At 36.5% G+C, this 24,618-nt stretch overlaps 1 protein-coding gene across 15 annotated transcripts in view; it reads left to right on the forward strand.

Annotated features, from left to right (window-relative positions):
• Positions 1-24,618, forward strand: part of Cirl (Calcium-independent receptor for alpha-latrotoxin) — a 1,849,656-nt gene that overhangs the window by 1,803,436 nt on the left and 21,602 nt on the right. For 8 of the 15 annotated variants that reach the window (XM_069837575.1, XM_069837572.1, XM_069837581.1 and 5 more), the window contains 5 exons: positions 1,373-1,476; positions 8,398-8,442; positions 21,493-21,661; positions 22,105-22,392; positions 23,471-23,728. In XM_069837575.1, coding sequence (XP_069693676.1) covers positions 1,373-1,476; positions 8,398-8,442; positions 21,493-21,661; positions 22,105-22,392; positions 23,471-23,728 — 864 coding nt within the window. The remainder of the gene's footprint in view (positions 1-1,372; positions 1,477-8,397; positions 8,443-21,492; positions 21,662-22,104; positions 22,393-23,470; positions 23,729-24,618) is intronic. The other 7 variants (XM_069837580.1, XM_069837579.1, XM_069837583.1 and 4 more) reach the window with 7 other exon arrangements.

Below are 24,618 nucleotides of genomic sequence, written 5' to 3' on the forward strand. Positions count from 1 at the left end.
GCGTTTTTTTTTTTTTTTTGTCATTGGCACTATTATGTTTTTGGGTTGCATTTTTTTCGATTTTCGTCGGTGATGTTAGGTTAAAATCTTAAGGAATGGAAAAATAAATAGTGAAAATGATTGTATCACAACATGAGTCTGAAGTATTGATATGCTTGCTTACTAGATATAAATATGTACTAGAGAGAGGGGGGGGGGGGGGAAGTACCAATAAAAGAAATGAATGAACCATAAACCACCAAGGGGATTAATACATCCAGTACCAGTATCTCAATATTTATTATACCAGGGAATTGTGCAGTATCCTAGAGTCCACCCATGATCTCTCTTCGTTGAGCCTGCTACATAGGAAAAGAGAGACTTGTATACCTTAAGCCAAACATTGGTATTACATTGCTTAAATTGCGAATGATTCGTACTGCAGCTGTTCTATGCATCTATGTAAATTACTGAAATACCAGTTTCATAGAATCGTAATATTGTAAGCAGCTGGTTCTCAGGAAAAATAGGATTGTTTCTGTTTGTGGATATTCCAAGTGATTCATCTGTTGCAGCACAAATGACATGGTATTTTGTTAAGGAAATTTTCTGAAATTTTCTTCACCGAATTCCTCATAAGAATTCTTTCTTTCCACTAACACAATTTCATGCTCACCATCATTCCAGTCCAAGCAATCCAAATGCAATAATGTCTTCAAAATAATCAGCTATGAATGTGGTTGCCATTTTATTTTACTACTAATTACTGGTTATTTCTTTCAACTACTCAGATAAGGCTAGTTAGGGATTACCATGGTTAAAATCCTGTTTAAGTCCAAATATAGGTTGATGCATTATAAAAACGTTTAACCAGGGATGAGGTGGCACTATTTGATCTGAAATTAACAGGTTCAGACTTAGTCAAGGGTGATAGAATTTTGAGGAGTGATGAAAACCTGTAGCATGGCTTCCTTTTGAAAGAAAGTGAAACCAGTGGTACATTGTCATGGATTTAAAATATTTAAATGACTCTTGATGGAGGCAAAATCATGAACTGGTGCTTTCAGTTCCAATCAAGTCCTGTACTTTGCAGATGAATGTCTGTAGGGAATTGTCTAGAATTTAGACTGCAGATGCCTTTGTAGGAAGACTTTTAAGAGACCACAGAAGTCTTTGACGCACGAAACAGATAAGAAAGTTAAAAAAGTATTACAATGCCTTCAGGGGCCACAGCATTGAAGAGATATAGAAAAGAGACTACTTTTAATAATGATATAAATATTTTTAGATTGTGTGTGTGTCTATTTATTTATTTATTTATTTATTTAAAAAAAATCAAACTAAATATATCACTGTGCGCTATATGATAATATTATGTATATGTTCCTTGCAGGCTAATCTAGTCTTCTTGAGCATGGCAATTTACATGATGTGTCGCCATGCCAATGCATCAGCTTCTATGAAAAGCAAGGAGCATTCCCGCCTTGCCAGTGCTAGGTAAGTACAGCACATTATATGACTTGTAGCACAGTGTTGTGTTTCCCCATCAAAATGTTTTCAAATTTGCAAGTGCCTTAAGTGGAGTTCTGTAATTCTCTTGTTAAATATCCTAACCTGGCATGAGTTTGTAGCAAATAACTGTGATTTTCCAAAGTAATCTTTTGTTAATACTGCAAATATTAGTTCGTATTGGTTTGCTAGTTCTGTTAGAATTGTTTAATTTAAAGAAAGCCATTCTTCTAATGCGTTGCTATTATAGTTTATTTATATATCTTGATTTTAATATTTTAGATTTGCTTCCATTGTAAAAGTAGTAGTCTTTTTACCTGTATCACTGCACTTCACAACACATTTTTTATTTTCAATTAATTATATTAGTTTTTTAAGAAATGTTTCTTTTACAGCAGGTCCTCAATACTTTATATAAACCCCTCTTATTATTTTTTTATATTTAAGAGACTAGAAGTTAATTGGACTGACTATATCTTTCTTTCCTCTCTCATTACCTCATCCTAGTCACTGTTATTCCATGAAAACATGTGACCTTTTATCCCATTTGGACATCAAGTAATATGTGTCAAAGTGATGTAACATTTGGCAGTGCAATAATTGCTTTTATATTTTGGACATGTAACAATGAATTCATAACTTCACAGAAATGTTCGAGGTCGTTTTCATTCACTAAAATCAAAAAGGAGAAATTTTGATTTATTACTAATTCATTGGGGTATGTAAATTTCCTTACATACTTTTTCCTTTCTTTGTCTGTAATAGCGTTAAGTTAAAACATTTGAAAATAAGTCAGAAACAAGAGTACAACTTTGATTATTCAATTTAATGAGTGGATCACAGTGAGTGGTTAATTGTAAAAATACTGGATATCCATATTACAGTAAAACCTCGATAAGATGCGCCCTCTTATTACGCTATCCCATGTAATACGCTTTTCTTGTCTGGTCCTTGCACATTTCATATATAACGCCTTTATAAAATACCCTGTTTGTTGCGCTCAAGTCCCGCATAATACACTATATTTGTGGAATATTTTCGATGTAATTTTCAGCAATGTACTCTAACAGCAACGAAACATTTTGGCCATTGAACTTACTGGTGCCATTAACCTGAAAAGTATTGGTATTCGACCCTTTACCTGCGCATTTAAACCTCCATCGTGTTAAGGCTGGTTCATAATAAACCGGAAACGAGAATCGGAATGGAAACGAAAACGGTAAAATTGGTAAAATGTGTAAATTTAAATGTGAGCATTCACAATTAACGAAAAGCTTGCCGGAGCCCGGGATCGGGAACGGAGAGTTGGCCAAGTTTGAACTTTGGCGTTCACGTTTCCGATCACAGCCCACTAGATTCATTCTTTTGCCATCTAAAAGCTATTTTGTTGTCGTATATTTTGTAGCAAGAAGACCATGACATAACCTACGCATTATTTTGTTCCGTGATGTGCGTCATGGAGCAAGTTTTATTTAATGAGATTCTAATATTGAGTGTTGAGGAAAATCCTCATGTTTACGATAAGCGGCACACCTCGTATAAAGATGAGAAAATTAAGGAGAATACGTGGCTTTCAATAGCTGCATCCTGGAACACCGATCGTAAGTGAATCATATTTTATTACTGTATTGATTGTATGATACACTACATATTCATGCTTCAATTCAATAACTACTGTTGTGTTCATTTTTGTTCTATTACAAATGTTTCTTCTCTAATTATTTCACATTATGGTAGACTTAAAATAGGTTGTGATAATAAAGATGCATGGGTATATGTATAGTACCGTACCTAATGAAATGTTTCAGTTGAAATTTCGAAGTTGGTTAACATATGTTTATGATGGCTGCCTTGTACTCATGAGAGAACGCCATTGGTCAATTATACACACATAACATCAGAATGCGTAATATCGACTTTACATATCATTATTGACATGCATATCGATATGCATAATCCTCTACGTTCTCGGGTTATTGTGAATCAAAAATTTTCATATTCACGTTCTCTGCTTCTCGTTTTCATTCTGGTTCTCGTTCCCGGTTTATTGTGAACCAGCCTTTATGCTCTCTTATTCGACCCTTTACTTGCACAGCTTACAGTTACAATAATCCACCCTCTTGCTAATCCTCTCTCTCTCAAACAACATTCCTCACGCGACCGTAATAAAATTCTGGAAATTTTTGCTGGTCATTTTGTTGTCCTTAGTGTATTGAAGTGTTTGTGAATGTGATTACAATGAGTGTTAAACGAAAAGTGCTTTCTGTGTCGAAAAAATTGGAAATCTTACGAAAGTACGATGAAAACAGTACTCTTAATCAGAAACAACTCTCTTATTCATTAGGAATCCCATCATCGACATTAAGAACGATAATAAAAAATCGCGACTCAATCACTGCAGCTGCGACATCAGGAGGGTGTAAGCGCAAGAGACTGATGTGTGGTAAGCATGAGGACTTGGAGAACACGCACATGGCAAACAACTATAAATGACTCTTTTCGAAAGAATTAAATACAGTACATACATACAGTACAGTAAATGTCTTTAACGTACAGTACAGTAATTATATAATGGAGTAATACTGTATTACCTTTCATGAATCATGTATTTCAATAAAGGAAAATGCTAATAGGTATATAAGTCGAAATTAGTGTACCTGCCTAATACACGGTCCCAGTTAATACGTGGTTTACACGCGGTCTCTCGAACAGCGTCTTATCGGGGTTTTACTGTATTAATTTAAATGGACTTAAAATCTGAGGCCAGTTAAGGTTCCTTAGAAAGTCTGTAATTTTTTTCTGCACTATGCTAAAACTAATTTTTCTGCTTTATATCCATTCAACGCTAAATTAACGAGTAGATACAGCATCGTTAAATAACCAACAACAAAAATCTTTCATTCTTAAGAATGTCCAAATCACCTCTTCCTGGACTCTTCAGTCACAGTACCCTCTGGCATCCATTCATTTCCTCATGTGCTCATTTTTCACAATATTCAATCTTGAATATAGTAATTATAAAATACTTTTAGCTATTATGGACTAACATTGAAGTTCTACAGAGTGATAGACTACTTTCTCATGAAGAAGCAGAAATTTGACTCTGAGGCTGTTGCACTCCCATGCACTGATTACATAGAGAGCAGCTATTGGTGGTTTGACAATCCTCAAAATTATTAATGTAAAATAGTATTACAGTCGTTATATACAATGAAAACGTCATTTACAAAGACTTCCATTTCCTCATTTTTTGTGGCTAAAAATTATTCGTCCTACACCTCCACACCTCCTACACCTTCACCTCCACATATGCAGAACACATCACAAATGCTAACCACACCCACAGAGACATCAACACAGACATGGAAATACTACACATCCAACCAAAAAGCCAGAAACTAAACACACTAGAACAATATGAAATATACAGACACACAAAAACACACCCCAACGAAATTCTCAACACACAACTAAACTTCAAAACACACACACTCTTTGACTCTACACTATACCACAGGAATACACCCTCACAGGAAACAGAGCAAGTGGCGCCAAGACCAACAATGACCAGTTCTGAAGATGACCCATAAATAGGTCGAAAATTGTAAACGAGGTACATTGAAATTTAACACAGGCAAGTCTTACCATACATATTCCTAAAAATTATTATTAACTTGTTATTTATTAAAAAGAAAAATACTATCACAGTCCGAGATAAGGCCTGTAAAAATATTTAGTTCTTGTTCTAATTGTCTGACCTGACACTGAGAAGTTCTTAAAGATTCGGTCGAAACCCTGCCCATGGACTTGGCCCATGCCTGTGCAGACACTTCCAAATTAAGCAAGGAGATGCTGAAACTTTCTGCCTTCTTTTTCTAAAGATTTGTGTGTATTTATATACCCATGGAGATGAAACCAAGCCTTATTCAGAAACAGAAGGAGATGAAGGTCAATTTTGCCATCATGCACTCCATTCAAAATCTACTCGCAAAATCTATGCCTGATTACAGGTTCACCAGCTCTAGTTCTTGCACCACTGTAAATCTGTAGGGATTTAACTTCAATAGCTTTGTCGTATTTGCACAGAACTATAAGATAAAGTGATTTTTTTTTTTTTGAAATTTTCCAAGAGATGTCCAATTGCATCCAAATTTTCCTAATGAGGACAGTACACTTTTTGTACATTTCTTATTTGGTGCCCAGAATTTTTTTCAAGGTCACTGACAACTTGGAGTACTAACACCTGAGAATCTTTTCTGATAACTTGTTTGAAGTTCACGGACTGATTTGCTAACACATAATTATCATACATGAATATTTGCTGTTCAGTACTGTATTTGTGTACCATTTTAAGCTATATATGAACACAAATACATGCGTACACCAAATCTCGTCTTGGTTTCGACTAAGTCTAAGAAGGTAAACTGAAAAACAATCGCTCAAGTTTACCCACTGATAACATGCTCTTTTCGTAACTGGAGTGTGGGAGTACAACGGCCTGAGAGTTAAGTTTCAGGAAGTAATGTCTTCACCTAATATTTGAAAGGGATAAATGGCCAGCACGAATTTTGGCAAGATTTCCAAAGATTGTACTTACATAACGAGGAATTTTATCAAAATAAAAATATAGAAGAAAGAGAACGAGTATCACAATCTTCTGTGTTACATCATTGTGCAATTATATTATTACTGATTAGCTATTACTTAAACTGTACCCTAAATGAATTGTTCTTATTGTATAGGAGGAGTATAACTCCATACTGAAATTGTGCTGAAAACTAGAATCCACAATTTTAGAAATGTTAGAATATATTTAAATCTTATACGAATTGAAATTGTCGGGAATGCTATAAAAACAGAAATTAAAATTATTTTAATAACAATTTTTTAGCTATACAGTTCCTTATGTACCATACACACTGACAAAAATGTTTCACTTAATACTATTTTTAAAAGCCATAGCCAAAAAAATAAATAAATAAATAAATAAAAAACAACTGAAGCTAAATGTTGGAGATAAATGCATCCTATATGAAAACAGGCAAGATGGGAGTTACGATTTTCTTTGCTTTTTTTGTAACCTCATGACAGAAAGATGAAGTTAGTATCGAGCCATGATCACTTTCCTCTCGTGAAAAGATATTTCACATTTGTTTCGTAGGCTACTTGAGGTGGGTTGTTAATGTGACTTGACCTAGTATTCAGTTTAGTGATCAATTTCTCAGAGTTATATTTTAAATTATTTCTCGGGCGTCCTCAAATAAGTGTAATGTTTTGTGAAGAACAACTGTGAACCATGAATTATATGAAGCCATTTCTTTCCCACGACAAAATGTATCTCTGCTTGTTATCATTTTCCTACCTGTTACTTCCTATGTTATGTGTATATAGGTGTCCCCCACATTATTCATGAAACTACACAGTACCAGACCTACAAAATTCAGAAAGTTTCAGAAACCATTCAATCAACATAAATTACGGAATATGTTACCCATTGGCATGTTTTTGTTATTTGTATGTAGTTTCCAGCAGTACTATACCTGCCCAAATTCCATAATTAAAAAGTCTTCAATTTTACATTCTTTGTTCAATGTAATTCTGCAAACTTTAGAATTTAGCACTCCAACCCCAACCCGTACATTTTGTATGAGTTATATGTTTTCTTTGTGTAGCTATTGTAGACTGAAGTAGTATATACATGAAAACGTCAGAGAAAAATCTTACTTTCCCTTACAAAAATGTAACTTGCCCATGTTTTGAAAGTATCTGAGTTGTATTTGATATACGCTGAAAACACACAAACAAAAACAGCTAAAATTCTGGCCATTAGAATACACACTTTTAATGCTTTTACTACTGAAAATTGTTACATAAGGTAAACTTCTCACAACAGGAGGAGCTTCAACATGATCCAAATCTAATTCCTCTTTCTCAGATCAGTGTTTCAGAACGTAGGAGTTCTTCCTGAACATGATTTTGTAGCAAAAGATTTACACACATTAGGAATTGTCTCAAAATATTGTGTTATGTAATGAACGAAAATAAAAGTAGGCCTATACAGAACACATCTGTGCTTTTTGAAGTCAGGCAACCAGCGAGGATGATATGAAGAAATATTAGAATGCAAGTGACTTCTTTGTCACATACTAGAATTTGAATAGTGCAGTTAGTTTGTTGGGTCCCGCGCTGTGGCATCGCGGTCTAAGGCATCCTGCCTAGGATTCGTGTTACGGAATGCGTGCTGGTTCCGAGTCCTCGTGGGGGAAGAAATTTTCTCATGAAATTTCGGCCAGTGTATGGGACTGGTACCCACCCAGCATCGTGATGCACTTGGGGAGCTTACGATAGGTAGCAAAATTCGGTTGCGAATACCAGCTATAACGGCTGGGGGGATCATCGTGCTAACCACACGATACCTCCATTCTGGTTGGATGATCGTCCACCTCTGCTTCGACATGTGGGTGTGAGACCAGCAGCCAGCTGGTCAGTCTAGACCCTTCACGGGCTGTAGCGCCACAGATTATTATTATTATTAGTTAGTTTGTTGGCCTTGCAAATCTGCATCAAGCTCTCCATATTTCCCAAGAATATTACACTATGTGTGTATGGTACATGAAGTATATTATCATTGTTTAAATTCTATATAAAATTAATTCTTAGGGTAAAAGTTCTATGAAAACATTTTTTTTATTATTGAGGACTTGCTGTATTTTTGGTGATTGGTTTGTTTTCCTTGTTAATTTTTATGCTTAATTTTTCCCTCCATTGCAACTGTTGGACTTGTATTGTATTGTGTTTTAATATGCTGATTGTTTGATCTGTCGCAAGCAAGCATCCAGCGGTGATGGAGGTCTGGGTTGTGGTTTTTATAACACACTCTTTGTTTTTTTCTTCTCTTGCATGGCATAGTGGGAAGGAGGAAAATGCTCTTCAGAACAAATTACAGTCACACCTGTAAGATTACTTTACTCTTCTTCACTTAGTTTGTAGTTACTCAGTATTTGTAGACATAGCTGTAATAATAATAATTAAATACAAATGAAAGCAAAAAAAAATAACGTTCTTCAGTTACTCGGCTTCTTATTGTGGTCAGATACGATCTGTTTGATCCTTTATAAAGCCTTGTGAATTTCTTAAACACACACAGAGATTAAAAAAATGAACGTGTATGTTATTTAACTAATATTGACAAAATGTTGAAGGAAATAATATAATGAAATATTTTAAGTAACGGAATTATTCATCACATTGAAGCATATAAATAGGGACTAGAAGGACCCATGAGAGGACTGCAGGCAAAATTTGTTAGCAGTTTCTCGCCTATATTGTATTTTGACACTGAATAACGTTTGCAGCTAATAGTGTAGTTAAATAGTACACTACTATGGGTGTACACCTAGAAAAAGCTTCATTGGGTATGGTAACATTCGAAGAATGACATGAGCAAGTAACAGCACACTTGGCAGTGATCCAGTGCATCAGCTTTTGGCAATAAAATGTCGCGACTTATACAGTACATTACAGATGCAGTTTATTGGCTTACCTTCTAATAAGTGCTGAAAATGTCGAGTGCTGAAAATGTAGACCGACACTAAACTCTTTTGTATGATTTCTTTGTAGCATACTTATCATAAATTAAGATTTGCTGTTCTAAAGTTTACTGCATTGCCACAAACTAAACTGAAATGAACTGAATGGAAATCAGCTGTATACTAAAGCTTTAACCTTGATGACCTTCACTCTGTGTTATCTGTCCATACTACGCAACACAAAACTTTCACATGCACCATCCAGGGAAATGTACACACTATTTCCTAAACAGTTGCATTCAGTTTATAACAGTATGAGGCCGACTGAATTTACCTGAACAAACCTGTTTTCTGGTGAATGCTCTGTACTCGTTAACAAAGACCCAGTTACTGTACGTGTCTCTGATATCTCAATGAGGAAAATAGAAATTAGATCCTAACAGTGATGTCAAGTTTGAGAAATCTCTGAAATATTGTTAGAACACGAAGAAATAGAACTGAATGGAAGTACTGGTGAGGGTACGGAACTTTTCCAGATATAGGCAACACAGTTATTAGCAACATGGGTTCTGACTGAGATTGTGAGGACTGCTGCAGTTCTCAAATTTAATCGGAAAATGTATGAATAAGTAAAGCGATAAATGTTTTTTGAATTAGTATCATCTGTAAAAGCGGACTATTTCACGTGTCGTGTGTCATTCCAAATTTTTTTTTTTATTTTCCTGATACTACATGACGTTAAAGATGAGATGGGAATGTAGGTCTCGGAACTGGAAAATGCATACAAGCTTACCTGCCTCCCCAAAGTAATATAAATCTGTTTAGTGTTTAATTCCCGTCACATTTATCACCATAGTACTTTGTAAATATGGGTACAGCTTTCTTAAGTTGTTGTATATTGTAATTCTATAAAGAAGCCATTTGCACAAACACGCACACACAACAGTACCACTCTTGTTTGTCTGAGAATAAAAGACTTTGAAACAGCAATGAGGGGCCGAATAACTGAAGGAATTCTGACAGTTCATTGTCAATTTTTTTTTATTACAAAGCATGGTGCTATTTGTATTGCATGAATAGAGTCCACGATTTTGTACACTACCGTACTGTACCTAAAATGTGCGTGAGAAAATGTTTTAAAAAAAGAAAAATAGCTATTTGTTGTGGAGCAGAAATTCACTCTCTCTTTCTCTCTCTTTCTCGTAATTTTTTTTTTTGCCTACTTGTAACACAGTCTTTGCCTGCAACAGTATTGTGATTTTTGTTGTTTTTTTATAATGACGAATTTTAATTGAGTAATAATTTTTTATTTGATTGCTTTTTTAATTGCATCTTCAATGTCTGCCTCTTCATGTACAAGTGTCGCAAAATGGGCACTTGGATGCAAAATTAAGTGTTGTCTCAGTGTTACGTGTCAGCCACATTAATTTTCAAGTTGTGAAGCTTCAAATGAATCATTTACATCTCTCCATTAAAATCGTTTTAACCAATGAAATCATGGTCTCTATGCATGGTTATTATTAAATCCATTTAACTGCTGCAAATATCGAAATGAAATTCTGTAGATGCGTAGTGACTTTCATTATGAGGAAGCTATTTATTCTTATAGTTTTCTGTCTAAGATTAGATTTCAATATTTGATGTCAAAATATTTGCATATCTCTGTTGTATATGATGAATTCGAAAGAGTGTTAAGTAAACCTCAATGCTAATACAGACCACTCACCTTCCGTGTTACGCAATGTTTGTAACAATGTTTTTCTTTGTGAACTTAATACATGATACACTTATAATATGTGACAGTTCTGGAACATTGTTCCTAAGAGAAACACATTTTGATACGAAATATTTTCATGTTATATAAGGGTACCTATAACATTTTCTTTTGGTCTGAAAAAGGAACAAAATTACATTTTTATATATTTATCTAATTTTAAGGAAACATAAACCCTTCATAAATAATAGTTGTAACCTCTATTATCTACATTAATTTTCTTATGCCTCGATGGTCCAGGTTCACTGTTTATTTTCTGACATTCTGAAGGAACGTCACATAGTCACAGACATCTTCTATCTTAGATGATTAATATAATTTGCTAGCAGTTCATACTTAAATGATAAATTATTTGAAATAAATGATAATGGGAAATGATGCAATCTTAAGTTCACTTATGGTACACAGAATGCCATAAGTAGTTGAAAGATTTAAGAACAGATTGAAGCTACTAGTATGTGTCAGATATAACAGGCGAAAAACGTGCTCAGAGATTGTGCTTGTCTGTGGGTTCGAATTTCTTTCGAGCAGATTACATGGTTGTCCTGTCTAAGGCATCCTGCCTAGGACTCGCATTACGGAATGCGCGCTGGTTCGAGTCCTCATTGGAGAAGAAATTTTCTCATGAAATTTCGGCCAGTGTATGGGACCAGTGCACACCCAGCATCGTGATGCACTTGGGGAGCTACGATAGGTAGCGAAATCCAGTTATGCAAACCAGCTATAATGGCTGGGGGGCTCATCGTGCTAACCACATGATACCTCCATTTTGGTTGGATGATCGTCCACCTCTGCTTCGGCGCAGCCAGCTAGTCAGTCTTGGCCCTTCATGGGCTGTAGTGCCACGGATTATTATTATTATTATTATTATTATTATTATTATTATTATTATTATTATTATTATTATTATTATTATTGAGTACCTGGTTGTATCTTATCCAAGGTTTTCCTCAAATGTAGGTGAACATCAGGTAGTCATGTGAAAAATCCTCAGGCACGTCTTGTTAAATATAATCTTGCTAGCACCAATTCCACTAATACTAGATAACCGTGTAATTGATACAGTGTTGTCAAAAAACAAATTTAAATAAAATAAATGGCAAGAAACGCGGAAAAAATCATGCTACCCTCACATAAGAGTGGCCTGTATTTAAAAGTTAATATTTTTAGGTTATGTTTTTTAAACATTTATTCTTTATGCTACACTCGTCTTCTTAGAGTAAGTACTTCCTTATTAAGTTAGAATTTGACATCTGAATGTTTAATAAGGTTCTTTTTCACATATTTAGTTTATGTAGTCATAACTGTTTCTCGGATTTGGTGTTAATTTTTATCACATGACAGGTTGTAATGAAGTAAAGCTCTTGAAACCACTTTTAATCCAAGAAAAATTTTAACTCAAAATGAAAACAAGTAAATCAACATTTATTTACTTCTGAAATGGAAGGTACCATTAATATAGATTATTGAGCCATATAATCGTTAAGGTCTAGAATTACTAGTAACTTTCTAGCACAGATAAACATTTTGACACACCTTACTTGCTTTGAAAACCTGCAAAATTTAAACTAATTTTTTGCTCTTTGTGAGCAGAAAAGAATAGACAGCATCTTGAGTAATCCCCAGACCAAGTAAACATTGGAGATTATTCTGATCATTCAGGTTAGTTAACTGCACAGACTGTTTAAAGCAGCATACAAAAAATGGCACTTCTTCCAGTGACGTGGAAATTGTTATCTTTCGATCCTCAAACTTTTCCCCTCAAAACATACATCAGAACTGGAGGAGTTGGTTGTGCATTTTCTAGGTTCTCCCCAGGAATCTTATGGCAAATCCTTGGATCTCAGTTCGACAAAATACAATCTTGCTGTCATCAGTTTGACTGACACTAGATAACCTTGCAGTTGATACAGTGTCATTAAATAATGAACTTAAAAACATATTGAAGACATTTGTCTATCAGAAGATTACATTAGATGGCCCTACACAAAAATATGAGGGGAAAAATATTTTATTGTTTCACTGTCATACATACATAGGTCTACATACATATATACATTTCTGTAAAAGTAAGCAATTGTATGTTTAAATGTGAATATTTGAAGTCTGTTTCATGGTTTTATGTCTTTGCTGAGGGTTTTTGAAAAAGTGAGTTCAGGAACTACCCCTTAAAAGTAATTACTGGATGCTTGGCATTGTCTTTGACTAGGGTGGGATTTTTGCAGTTGCCAGCTGCTATGCATCTGTGTAAACATTTTACAACGTACCCATTTTTTTAATGAGAAGGCATAATATTTTTGGAGTTCACTAAGGAAAAGTCATGTTCGTTCATTGTTTGATTCACGCGAGAGAATATTTTGCAAGAGTCATTGCACTGATTGAAGAAGGAAGGTCTTATTCCTATGCTGCAGAAAGGCTTGAAGCATCACTCAGAAGTATCCACAGAGTTGCTAGATGCTTTAAAGAGAGACAAATTCACTTATCAGAACTCCAGGATTTGATTGGAATACGGCTACAATCCACAGGGATGTTAGGTTCATAAGATAGCAGGTGCAACAGAATCGTGTACAATTGCTGCCCAGGTTCAAAATCGACTCCAGTAATCCCTCAGCAGAAGCGAGTGTATACAATCAGGAGCTGTCTCGAGGAATCAAACCTGCACTTAAGAAGACCCATCACAAGACCTTTGTCATGACATCTTTTTGCTGCATGGCTTGAATTTGCACATTAGAAAACCAACTGGACAAAAGTTCAATGAGTTAAACATCCTATTTACTGACAAGTTCAGGTTGCCCTAAGTTGTCCAGATGAACAGGAGGGATTATGGAGAAGGCCAGGAGAACTCTATTCTCTTTGCACATTTTCTTTTCTAGAGTTGCTATAGTATGTTTCCCTCCAGTGGGAAAATGAAGCTGAGAGACCTGTGTTGTAAATTCATGGCATCTACTTGAACCATATTTCGGGATGAAAATGTTAAATGGCTTGAAATGACAAAAAATAACCACGTCAAAACTCAACATTACCACTCTTCATGCTCATTTGTCAACCTGTTATTGTGGATAATGAATTATTCACCTCGGAAGGTCTTCCACCTCGAAATGAGATATTTTTAGACTATATCACAATATTGAATACAGAATGAGCACCGGTCCGAGTCTTCCTAACAGGAAGAAATTTTCTCATGAAATTTTAGTCAACAAAACAGGGTGGACATTGTCCATCCTGCTTTATGATGAATTTGGGGAGCTACAGTGAGTAGTGAAATCCGGTTTTGCAAACCAGCTGTAACAGCTGGAGGGACCATCGTGCTAACCAGATGTTACCCCTGTATTATTTGAATGATTCTTCACTTCTTCAGAGGCATTTGGACGTGAGGTTGGCATTTGATTGGAAGATTTTGGCCTCCCGTGGGCTGTCCCACAATGGAATTGTAATATTTAATCTAATTAATTATAATTTTTTTGTTAAGTCCATATTTTTTCACTGTTGGGTAAGCACAGATGACTTTTCTCTTTTAGTAGCCAAGTCTCTCCTTAGTTACACTAACACACTTTAAAAAAATACAACATTTACTTAACTTAAATGATGCAGGCAGCAGAAAAGTTTAGAATTTGTTAGTTGAGTAACTTGTGTGCAACTCCTATGACTTATTTAGTTTTCTTTGTTAAGTTTTCCCGTGCTCCTTTATTTAAGAGCTAAATACATGATTTAAATAGAGTATGAAATTTTATAATGCAGTTTCATGCACTTCTTTTAAGGTACTGTATTATCCTGTAATGTTGGTATGGCATTGCAGATATTAGAGACGAACTCGCAATCGAGATTCTTTGTCGAGTTTGGTCCTAATATCAGCAACGTCTCATATATTAAGATGTGTGTAGCTACCTCATTTACTGTAGTATTGTTACATTTATTGTCGGTTTATTTAAATGCAAAATATAGAGCATCTCTCTTTTCAAATGGCTGAGATTTCTAAAAGTCTAAAGAACATATTAATAATACAGTGCAGCAGTTGAAAGGATTAGGTAATAAAAATATTTTTAAATTTTAGCATGTATGTGAAATGGAGGTAAAAGTCACTTGAATTAATTTTAAATTTTGAATGAATCTAAATTTATGAATAGTTTAGTATGATACCATAATTTTACTTCTGTTATGGTAATGTGTTTTAAATGTATAAATATCGCTTAAAATATAAAGCGAAAAATTAAACTTCATAGAATTATTCTTCATCATGTGAGCGTAGTACTAGTATTTCTGTAAGTACTGATACTATTAACTCTGTATTACCAATAGGCGCAAATTTAACATTACGAAGTCAGGGCTTCAGACCTGAAATTTTATGCTATTTTTATGAGGATGATAATATGGAAATGCATGTTGTTTTGTATGCTGAGGCAGTATCATTATTTTATATAACTGTTACTAATGTTCACAAGTGAATGTTTAGGCATTGGCAGTTCATGGTATAATTTATAGGTGGTTGCAATTTAATTGTGTCTATAAATTATACATTCTGGAAATGGCTTTCAAATCATGCAAAATAGATTTAACCCAGCTGAAGGAAGTAACGAAATTTGAAGAAGGGTGTTCCTTTTTACAACGAAATTACGAACAGAACATTAATTGTGTACAGGTTCAGGTGTTACTGAAGTCATTTCTGCCATTACAATATTAGAATAATATTCTGCATATTTTAAACATCATCCTTGAAAACATTTAGTCCTACTCGAAAAGGAAGCCCATTTTACTTTCTTTGCTGTGAGTGTACTTATCGATAACTTTTTGGTTGAAATATTCATGATAAAGTTTTTATCCACTGAAAGCATTGATAATGTCGAAAGCCTCTCTTCTTCCGTGGTACCTTTCACGAATGTTTTAATACCCTTCATTAAAGAGAGAAAACAGTCAGCCACAAAGGTTGCATGGAAAGTGTCACCACCATTTCCAATAGATAGCTTAATGGATTCGTTCATGATAAAGGTACTGGTACACTATACCTAGGTCGTTGTAACTTTGCACTTGACAGTTGTTATTTGGGTTGGCAAACCTTCTGAACCAATCAGAACTTAGCATTTTCTGTCGACTGCTCATGCTGCCACTCAGAGTACTGCTGTGTTATCAGTTTGCTTATGTTACATAGTATTACTATCACGTGCGTAATTTGTGTGTTAATGTTGTAATATATAAATAATTTGTAGCGCTGCTGTGAAATATCGCAAAAAAAAGTTAAAAAAAAATGGTAACTCATGAAGTAAGAATCCTTGCCTAAATAGTCAGGCATCAGAATTGGTTCAAATGACTCGTCAATTTTACGAGCAGGAAAAGGAATTTTCCCGTATATATGGGCGTCCATCTATTCCTGTAGATAATTTAATACAGTGGACATAAAAAAACTTTAAGCCTCTCTAAGAGGATAGCAATAAAGAACAGAGTTAAATAATAATTACTCCTTGAATTAACGATACAGAATAGTAAACTCCACGTAAGTTAGGTCAACTGTTGAGTAATAGGTTGTCATTGTGGCAACGTCGCATCTCTCGCTACCAACATTACACTGAGCTGTCAGGTGCAAGATTACAATGGTCTGGATATAGATGCTCATACGAGAAACAAGTAACAATTCCAGTCGTAAACTTCATGGCAGAGCAATTGTCACACCATGCTCGACTGAATGGAAATGGATATTTTGTCGCTGTTAAATAAATTGTTGCTAAGGAGAAATTAATTGAAAAGTTATTGTGAGAAGTAACAATTCAATCTCGATTCAATTAAAAGAATTTGAAAATGGTGGTAGTAAATCTGGTGGTTGTGCAAACCTTCAACCAGGCCAGAAACTGCCACTGTGTTTCAGACTCTCCGACATAATATATTGACCTTTCAAGTGACTATGTTATTATTATAACTTACTCACTATACTCCTTATATGCAGGATATTCAGCATGTCTGGGAAAGGACTGATAAGAAAAAAAACTCATATCTCTGAAACAGCTGTATTTATTGCCTCGATATTTACACAGTTATAAAGAGAAACTCAGTAGGTTTTAATGACTGCCCATGTGAGCATCATTTGTGGTGCGTACTGTGTCCAGGTGATACCCAATCTCCTGCCATATACACGAAAGCATCTTCAATATGACCAGTCTTGTTGCTTTGTTGATTCGGCCACATAAATCTACAATATTGGCCACAGGATTGCGATACACTTCATCCTTCACAAAATCCCACAGAAATAAATTTAGTGGGGTCATGTCCAGTGATCATGTTGACCACACATAGGTCCACCTCTTCTGGTCCAAAGGTCAGGAAAAGTTTCATCGAAAAAGGAGCCCATTCACTAGCATAGCGTGGAAGATCTCTCTCTTGTTGGAAAATGACAGTTGTAGGGTCTTGGTTGTAATTATGGAATGGCGTAATTTTGCAGCATATCCAGTAATGTGTTACCAGTAATTGTGGGCTTGTTGAAGAATGGTGCAATGATGCCAATCTTTATCAGGGAGTACCACACATTCATCTTAAGACTAGCACACTGGTACTCAATTTCAGCATGCAGGTGTTTGATTCCTCTAACCCTGTTCACTTTGCCACAGGCGAAAAATGTGGCCTAATCAGAAAAGGCTACCGTAGACTTGTGATTGTCGGCAGATTCCAGCATCACATCTGAAAACTGTCTTCAATAGAAACAATCTTCAGTTAATATGGCATGAAGCATTTGCTGTTTTTTTAAGTGTAGATGCAAGCATTTGTGTACAACGTCATGGACTGTGGATTTTGGGACATTCAACTGTCTTGCCACTGCACTTGTGGATTTCCCCAGTCTTCTTGTAAAAGAAGCCTACACTCAGTCAATATCATTGTGGGTACGGGGTAAGTTCCCTTCCTGTTCCTTGTTGTGATTAAACACTGTCTGTCTCCCGAAGTTGCTGGTTCCAGTGCAGGATGGTATTGTGGGTGAGGAAATTTTGACATTATTTCATCTGAAAAAGATGTTTCACATGTTTGACTGACTTCATTTCAGTCAGCCACAAAATGCATTGTGCTCTCTCCTGTGGGTGAACCATTTCAGTCAGCCACAAAATGCATTGTGCTCTCTCCTGTGGGTGAACATTCTCTGGTGAAGAATCACTTGCACTTACTCACAGCAACTCTCAGAACAAGACTGATAACAAACATTGTGCAGGAGAAGCATTTTATGTTTTCTTCTCATGCAAGATTATGTAGGCCTACTTGTGCGTAGCATGTTGACAGTGCATCCAACAAAGCTTATTTCTCTTTATAAGTGTTTAAATATTGAGGCAATAAATGCAGTTGTTTCAGAGGTGTGATTCTGTCTGTCTTCATGAGAAATAGCCTTATTGTGTGTGATAAGATTATGTAGGATTTGATGATGGGATAGAATAGTAATAGGTAACTAGCCTCACTATCATTGAAAGGTTAGGTAGTTTGATGAGGACATACATTAGTGATAAATATGCCCACTGTCAGTGATAAAGTTACAGAGGGTTTGACGAGGGGATAAATTAGTGGAAAATAGCCTAACTGTCTGTGATAAGGTTATGTAGGGTTTGATGTTGGGATAGAATAGTAATAGGTAAGTAGCCTCACTATCAGTGGAAAGGTTAGGTAGAATTCGTTGAGGACATAGATTAGTGATAAATATGCCCACTGTCAGTGATAAAGTTACAAAGGGTTTGACGTGGAGATAAATTAGTGAAAAATAGCCTTACTCTCTGTGATAAGGTTATGTAGGGTTTGATGAGGGGCTAGAATAGTGCTAGGTAAGTAGCCTCACTGTCATGGAAAGGTTAGGTAGAGTTTGATGAGGACATAGGTTAGTGACAAATATGACCACTGTCAGTGATAAAGTTACAGAGGGTTTGACGAGCAGATAAATTCGTGAAAAATATCCTTACTGTCTGTGATAAGGTTATGAAGAGTTTGATGATGGGATAGAATAGTGATAAGTAGCCCCACTATCAGTGGAAAGGTTAGGTAGAATTGATGAGATAGATAGCACAAAGTAGTCCCACTGTTTGTTAAAAGTTTATATATGGTTTTATGTGGTGTTAAATTAGCGACAAGTGGTCCCATTGTAAAACATAAGGTTAGATATAGTTTGATGAGGAGATAGATTAGTAACAAGTGATTTGCTCAATAGATTAGTAACAAGTGATTCGCTCAAAAGTTATAAAAGAGAACGTCATGCCCAGTGTCCCTCCATTTTTATTTCTACAGTAACATTCCAAATGACACATTGATTAATCTGGCCTACTTCAACTTTTCTGTAGACTCTGATCTTAGCATGAAACAAATTGGTTTTGGCAGAAGTATAAAAGTCAGTCATTATAAGCCTATTGCTCACATTGCAAATTTTGTTTTAGAGAATAAATTAACTAACATTACAATTGCAATGGTTATGTCTAATCATTAAAAATTTTTATTTATGTCTTTTCGGTTTTCCATCATAGCCTTTCTTTCCTGAAGTAGCGTGAAGTTCATTTCATTTTAATTTAACCTTTATTATCTTCATGGAACTACCGGTAATACATTTGTCAGAGTATTTTGCTGCTCTTTCCTGATCAGTGAAGAAAATAATATATGATGTTTCTTGACAAGACGTAACACTTCATTTGCTCCACTACCTTAGAATGATCAGATTTTCAAAATGAAAAAACGGGACACTTATTAAAGTTGCCATGAATCAACATTTTATCTAAACATTCATTATTACTTCTATTTATATAGTGTCAGTGAGCAATAAGGTCCAGTTTTATTTATTTTAAAGTAATAAATACTGGTATTATACTGTTACAATAACTAGGCTACAATAATTATGCAAGTACATGACAGAGTAGCCAGGTCGCTGGGATTTATTAGGCTACTCGTATGTGGATGGGACCTGGCTCTATCAGGGGTGAGGCAGGATAGCCCACCTATCAGCATCGGATTCACGAATGCCACACAGACCACCTATCGGACTTAGACAGTCATCACCAGACAGACAATTTTGGTCCCTACATAGCAACAAGATGTCACGTCCTTTGGCATACAGAGGGAGTGTAGCAATGAGTTCGATGACCTCCCTGCAACTGACGTACACCTAATGATCAGTATCAGGACTGAAAATCCGCTGTCTGATGATCACATACATATATAGGGCGCACAATAATCCAAAGCATGCCTAAGTGTATAGACCTGACCCAGATTCAGCCCTTGTAAAGCCAGTCAGCCATATAAATCATATTTCTACAGTTATGGATCTATCCTAAGTACCAGTACCTCAGTAGAAAGGAGGATAGGGAATTTGTAAGAAAACTGAGCAAACATCACTTCTGTAATGAAGATGTAATATTTGTAAAATGATGATAGCAATTTGTTTAACTGCATGCACAAAATATATAGAGTACCGGTACCAGTAAAGTTTTAAATGTTTCACATCAAAATCTTATGATAGATTTCTTTATGAAAAGTTCATAATTAGGATTCGCTACAATGCTAAAAACCAGATTGTATCCCAAGTGGTTTCTCTCGCATTTACGTAAATACCGGCATTTCTTTGTTTTCATTTCTGTATGGTAAACAGATTATTAATGTTTCTGTTTCTGTAAGATAATGACTACAGAATTGAACCTAAATTCTTTGGAAAACGTATTATGTGTCTTTCACGTGTTAAGTTTTATGTTACCTTGTTAACATGTTTCGGCCTGCTATTGGCCATCATCAGAACTGGTTGTTGCTGGTTCTGATGATGGCCAATAGCAGGCCGAAACATGTTAACAAGGTAACATAAAATTTAACACTTGAAAGACACATAATACGTATTCCAAAGTGATATAATGTTAAAAGTTGTGTAATCAAGATATATACTAAATTCTTCTTCTTTATCTTCATCGTCATCGTCATCTTTAATTGTTTTAGACTTTATGGCCTGTTACAGTCTCAACAATTAGTTTATTTGGTTGTCCCATGCTTCTTTTTCCCTTAGGCTGGTAATGTAGGAGTTGAGTATTGTGACATTACGAAAATTAATGCTTTGGTATATAACACTACGTCAGATTACATGTTCTGATTTAGAAAATCGAGAATTGCATATGTGTTACATGAATAATATGAAACATTTGGAAAAAAAAAAAAAACTTTTCACAGTTTGAATTGAAAGCTTCTTTGCTTGACTTTTACCTCATTTGTACATTTACATAATTAAGTGACGTAATTACTATTATTTTTTAGTTTATTTACAGGTTACTTTAGCTTATTTTTAAATTATATTTTTAGATTTTAAAGTAATATTCATTAGTAAACAATTTACTAAGTGATATACAGTAGTTTTTGTTTAGTTTTGAGTTTACAAGTTATTCAGTTACATTATAGATTTGATGTTTAGTTATTTTTCTTTTTTTAGTTTCTGATCACTACTTTGACAAATGTTCATGATATAAGTTGGCATGTGAGCGATAATTTATTGCTAAATTGATCTGCCATGTTGGGTCATCAGAATCTTTCCAGACATGTTGCTAATGGCTACACATCAGTGTGGCATAAGACATGAAGGAAAGTTTATAAATAATCAGTAAACATGCAGTTTTTGTTCACTTGTTACGCGAAGTATATGATTTAATTCCATATGCCATCTTATATAATGTCATGTTGTCAACAGGACACGGTATGGTGTTGATGGAAATGTCTGTGGTTTGTTTGCAGGGCTTGGCTGAGAGGAGCCATCGTGCTCGTGTTTCTTCTCGGACTCACCTGGACGTTTGGTCTACTCTATCTGAATGAAGAATCAGTCATTATGGCTTACATATTTACTGTGTTGAATAGCTTGCAGGGACTGTTTATCTTTGTTTTCCATTGTGTTCAGAACGAGAAGGTAAGAAGACTTCTAGGCCTGCAACATACGACAACTCTCTTGTAAGCTTTATGTATGGGAGAGGAAAATATAATGTAAATAGCTAAAGCACATTTGGAAAGAAATCAAACCATAGTATTTTGTAAATGACAGTCATCGCATTGTACTGTAGATTTTAATATGGTGGTAAATAAAACAGTTGCAAACTATAACTTCCCTGAGATGACTGTTCTTTGCCAAGCGAGCATCATTTTCCGTTGGAATCCGGAATTGATTTTCTCCCATTTTGCCCGGAGAGCCCGATTCCCTCCTTGGTTTTTCGGATACTTATCTCAGGGAACGTTCGGTTATCGTTTACAACCCCTCGAGATTAGTTTTTTGAATCTGACTTTATTTTGCATTTACATTTTATGTTCCCTTCAGTTTGAGTTTGCTATTATTTCCCTTTTTCTTTTCTTTTTTAGGTTCGCAAAGAGTATAGGAAATTTATCCGAAGGCACTCGTGGTTACCTAAATGCCTGAGATGTTCGAAACACTCGAACGGCAAAGAGAGGCGTTCGAGTTTGTATGCGGGCTCCAACGGGAATCCCTCCGCCCCCAACTCCCACAGTACAGACAGCTCCGCTCTCTCACCTCACGGGACAAGTGTGGGTACCGGCTGCGCAGCCCCGGGCTTGACCCTGGGCCCTCCCCTCACGCACCACCACCGACAGCCACACGCACCGGCACCAGCTCTGGCCATCACTAGCTCGGTACACACGGTTTCACAAGGTACTAGGACCACGCTGCCCAGCAGTGTGGGATGAAGCATGCAACACCCAAAAATGCACGCCACGTAACGGACGGATGGGGAAGGCATCGATGACGGCAGTTCACATAATATGAACATGTTGAAAGTCTGATTTCTGTTGACTAGATCGCTTTTTTTTTTTCGGTATCGTAAAAGCAAATATGATCCTCGGGTGCCTCCCACAGCAACCGCAGTAGTAATGATGTGCGTTCCATTATCCGGCCGTTCCGGTCTCCGGCAAGCGAGGCGATCGGGCACTGGATGGTTGAAGAGTCGGGTGCTCGCTTTGACTAACACGTGATGTGGCTTTTGCAGCAGGTGCAGGTGCTGAGGTGTGGTGGCGTGGCAGCCGGGCTGTGGCAGGCCCACAGTCTGCCCGGCCCGGCCAGCCCATCTGGTGTGGTGGGGCTTGTATGTAGAAGCATTAACATTAGTCTTAGCCGAGCCAGTGGTTCAAGCACTTTCTTTCCTGTTTATTCATTCATCACAACTTCTCTTCATTCCATTCATTGGTCAATTTTGTTACGCATTAGTTGGATGGTATACCTTGTAAGCGAGTTGTGAGTATAAGTATAACCTAAGTGGGACTGCCTAACCATGGTGTTCATCAGGACCGTCTCCTGCCTGCCAGTAAGTGTGCTCAGGTTGATTAACTGGATGCATGGCATTCCTTACCTCGTGACATGACTGACTGTCGTAAGGAAGGTCACTCCATCCCGCCCTACTGACAAGTGAATGTTGTCTTGTTGAGTTGTGTAGCCATGCATGGTTAGTCACGTACTTTACCACCTCTGGCTTGCAATAACACATTAAAACTAATGTAGATTCTCTGTGTTTAAGATATAAGGCTTGGTTTATTTGATTCTGTATATGACCGAGGATAGATGCATGGGCTACACAATGTGGTTGGGTATGCTGTCGGAACCCTATGACTGGTTGCTTAGCTTCAGCTGACGATGCACCCGTTGCTAGTGGAATGCCGAGCGGAGGGGTAGCGGAGGGTCATACAGGTCACGACAGGGTGTGTCTGGCTGTTGCAGTATATCCTCCAGCGGGGGTGGAGCTCACGCAGCAGCCGCGGAAAATCCAGCCAGGTCTCCGCGCCTGCCCCCAGGCTCACCCGAGCCAGCCATCGCACTAGCGCTAGTAGTCGCACAGCCACCTCCAATCCCTCCGACCAGGAAGTCGAGGTGTGTGTTGCCACCTTGCCTTATGTCCGTGGGCGCGGTATACCTCCCCCTAACCTTCCCAAATCTGCTACCACCTGGGGACCGCTTCATAAGCCTTTAATTTGGAAGGTGAGCCTATGGATTAATGCAGTCTCTGGCCTGCTAACTAGACCCCTGGCCCCGTTCAACACTTGCTTGCTCGCTCCATGCGTGTTGGTGCTGCATGCTCCCTCCCGATGGTTGTGGCTTGGTGTGGTCAAGGGCAATCTCTGCAACATGCTGTTTGTTGAAAAAGAAAACAAGTCGGTTCTCACTCTATGTGGAGGGCTCATTCTCGCTGCTTTTGGTCAGGAGGATCTATCGTTCATTTCTCTCCAGTTGTCTGACTGGAATATTTCTGTGAAGAATTACTGAAGCGGACTTGCCTCTGGCGTCATCTCTGAGACCTACTGAACTGTCAGTCTTGCATTTTGTCCTTATATTATAACACTGCCACATAAACTTTCTGATGTGTTGTTTGTAGAGCCTGTATATTTAACATATTTTCCCCTTATTGTATTTAAAAAATTACATAGAGATTTTCTGTCTGGAAGATTCCAGACAGTGAAACTCCCTGATTGTTGAAATATATTAAATATTCTGGTTAGACACAGTTCTGCTTGTATTCCTGCACTGCATCTAGTTATGACGTATTGGTTTACCCAGTAGACATGTAGCTGAAACACAAAATTTACTATACTTTTTTTTCGAAGTACGTATCAAACTTCTAACCTTGACGGCTCAAATTTGGTTATACAGTAACATGCATTTCATGAATAGGTCTATTACAAGACTAATGTAGTATGATAAATTACGTAATTATGTAGCTGGAGTAACAGTAGCTGTTTTAAACTAAAAGTTTTCATCCTGTGCTTCCTTCACTTTAACAGACAGAAGCAATTTCCATGTCTATAACACATTTCTTTGCATAAAGGCAGTCATATAGTTGGAATGACTTGAAGTGCTGTAATGTAGAGTTT

This window comes from Periplaneta americana, chromosome 10, assembly GCF_040183065.1.
Source record: "Periplaneta americana isolate PAMFEO1 chromosome 10, P.americana_PAMFEO1_priV1, whole genome shotgun sequence".
In the NCBI taxonomy this organism is placed as follows: domain Eukaryota; kingdom Metazoa; phylum Arthropoda; class Insecta; order Blattodea; family Blattidae; genus Periplaneta; species Periplaneta americana.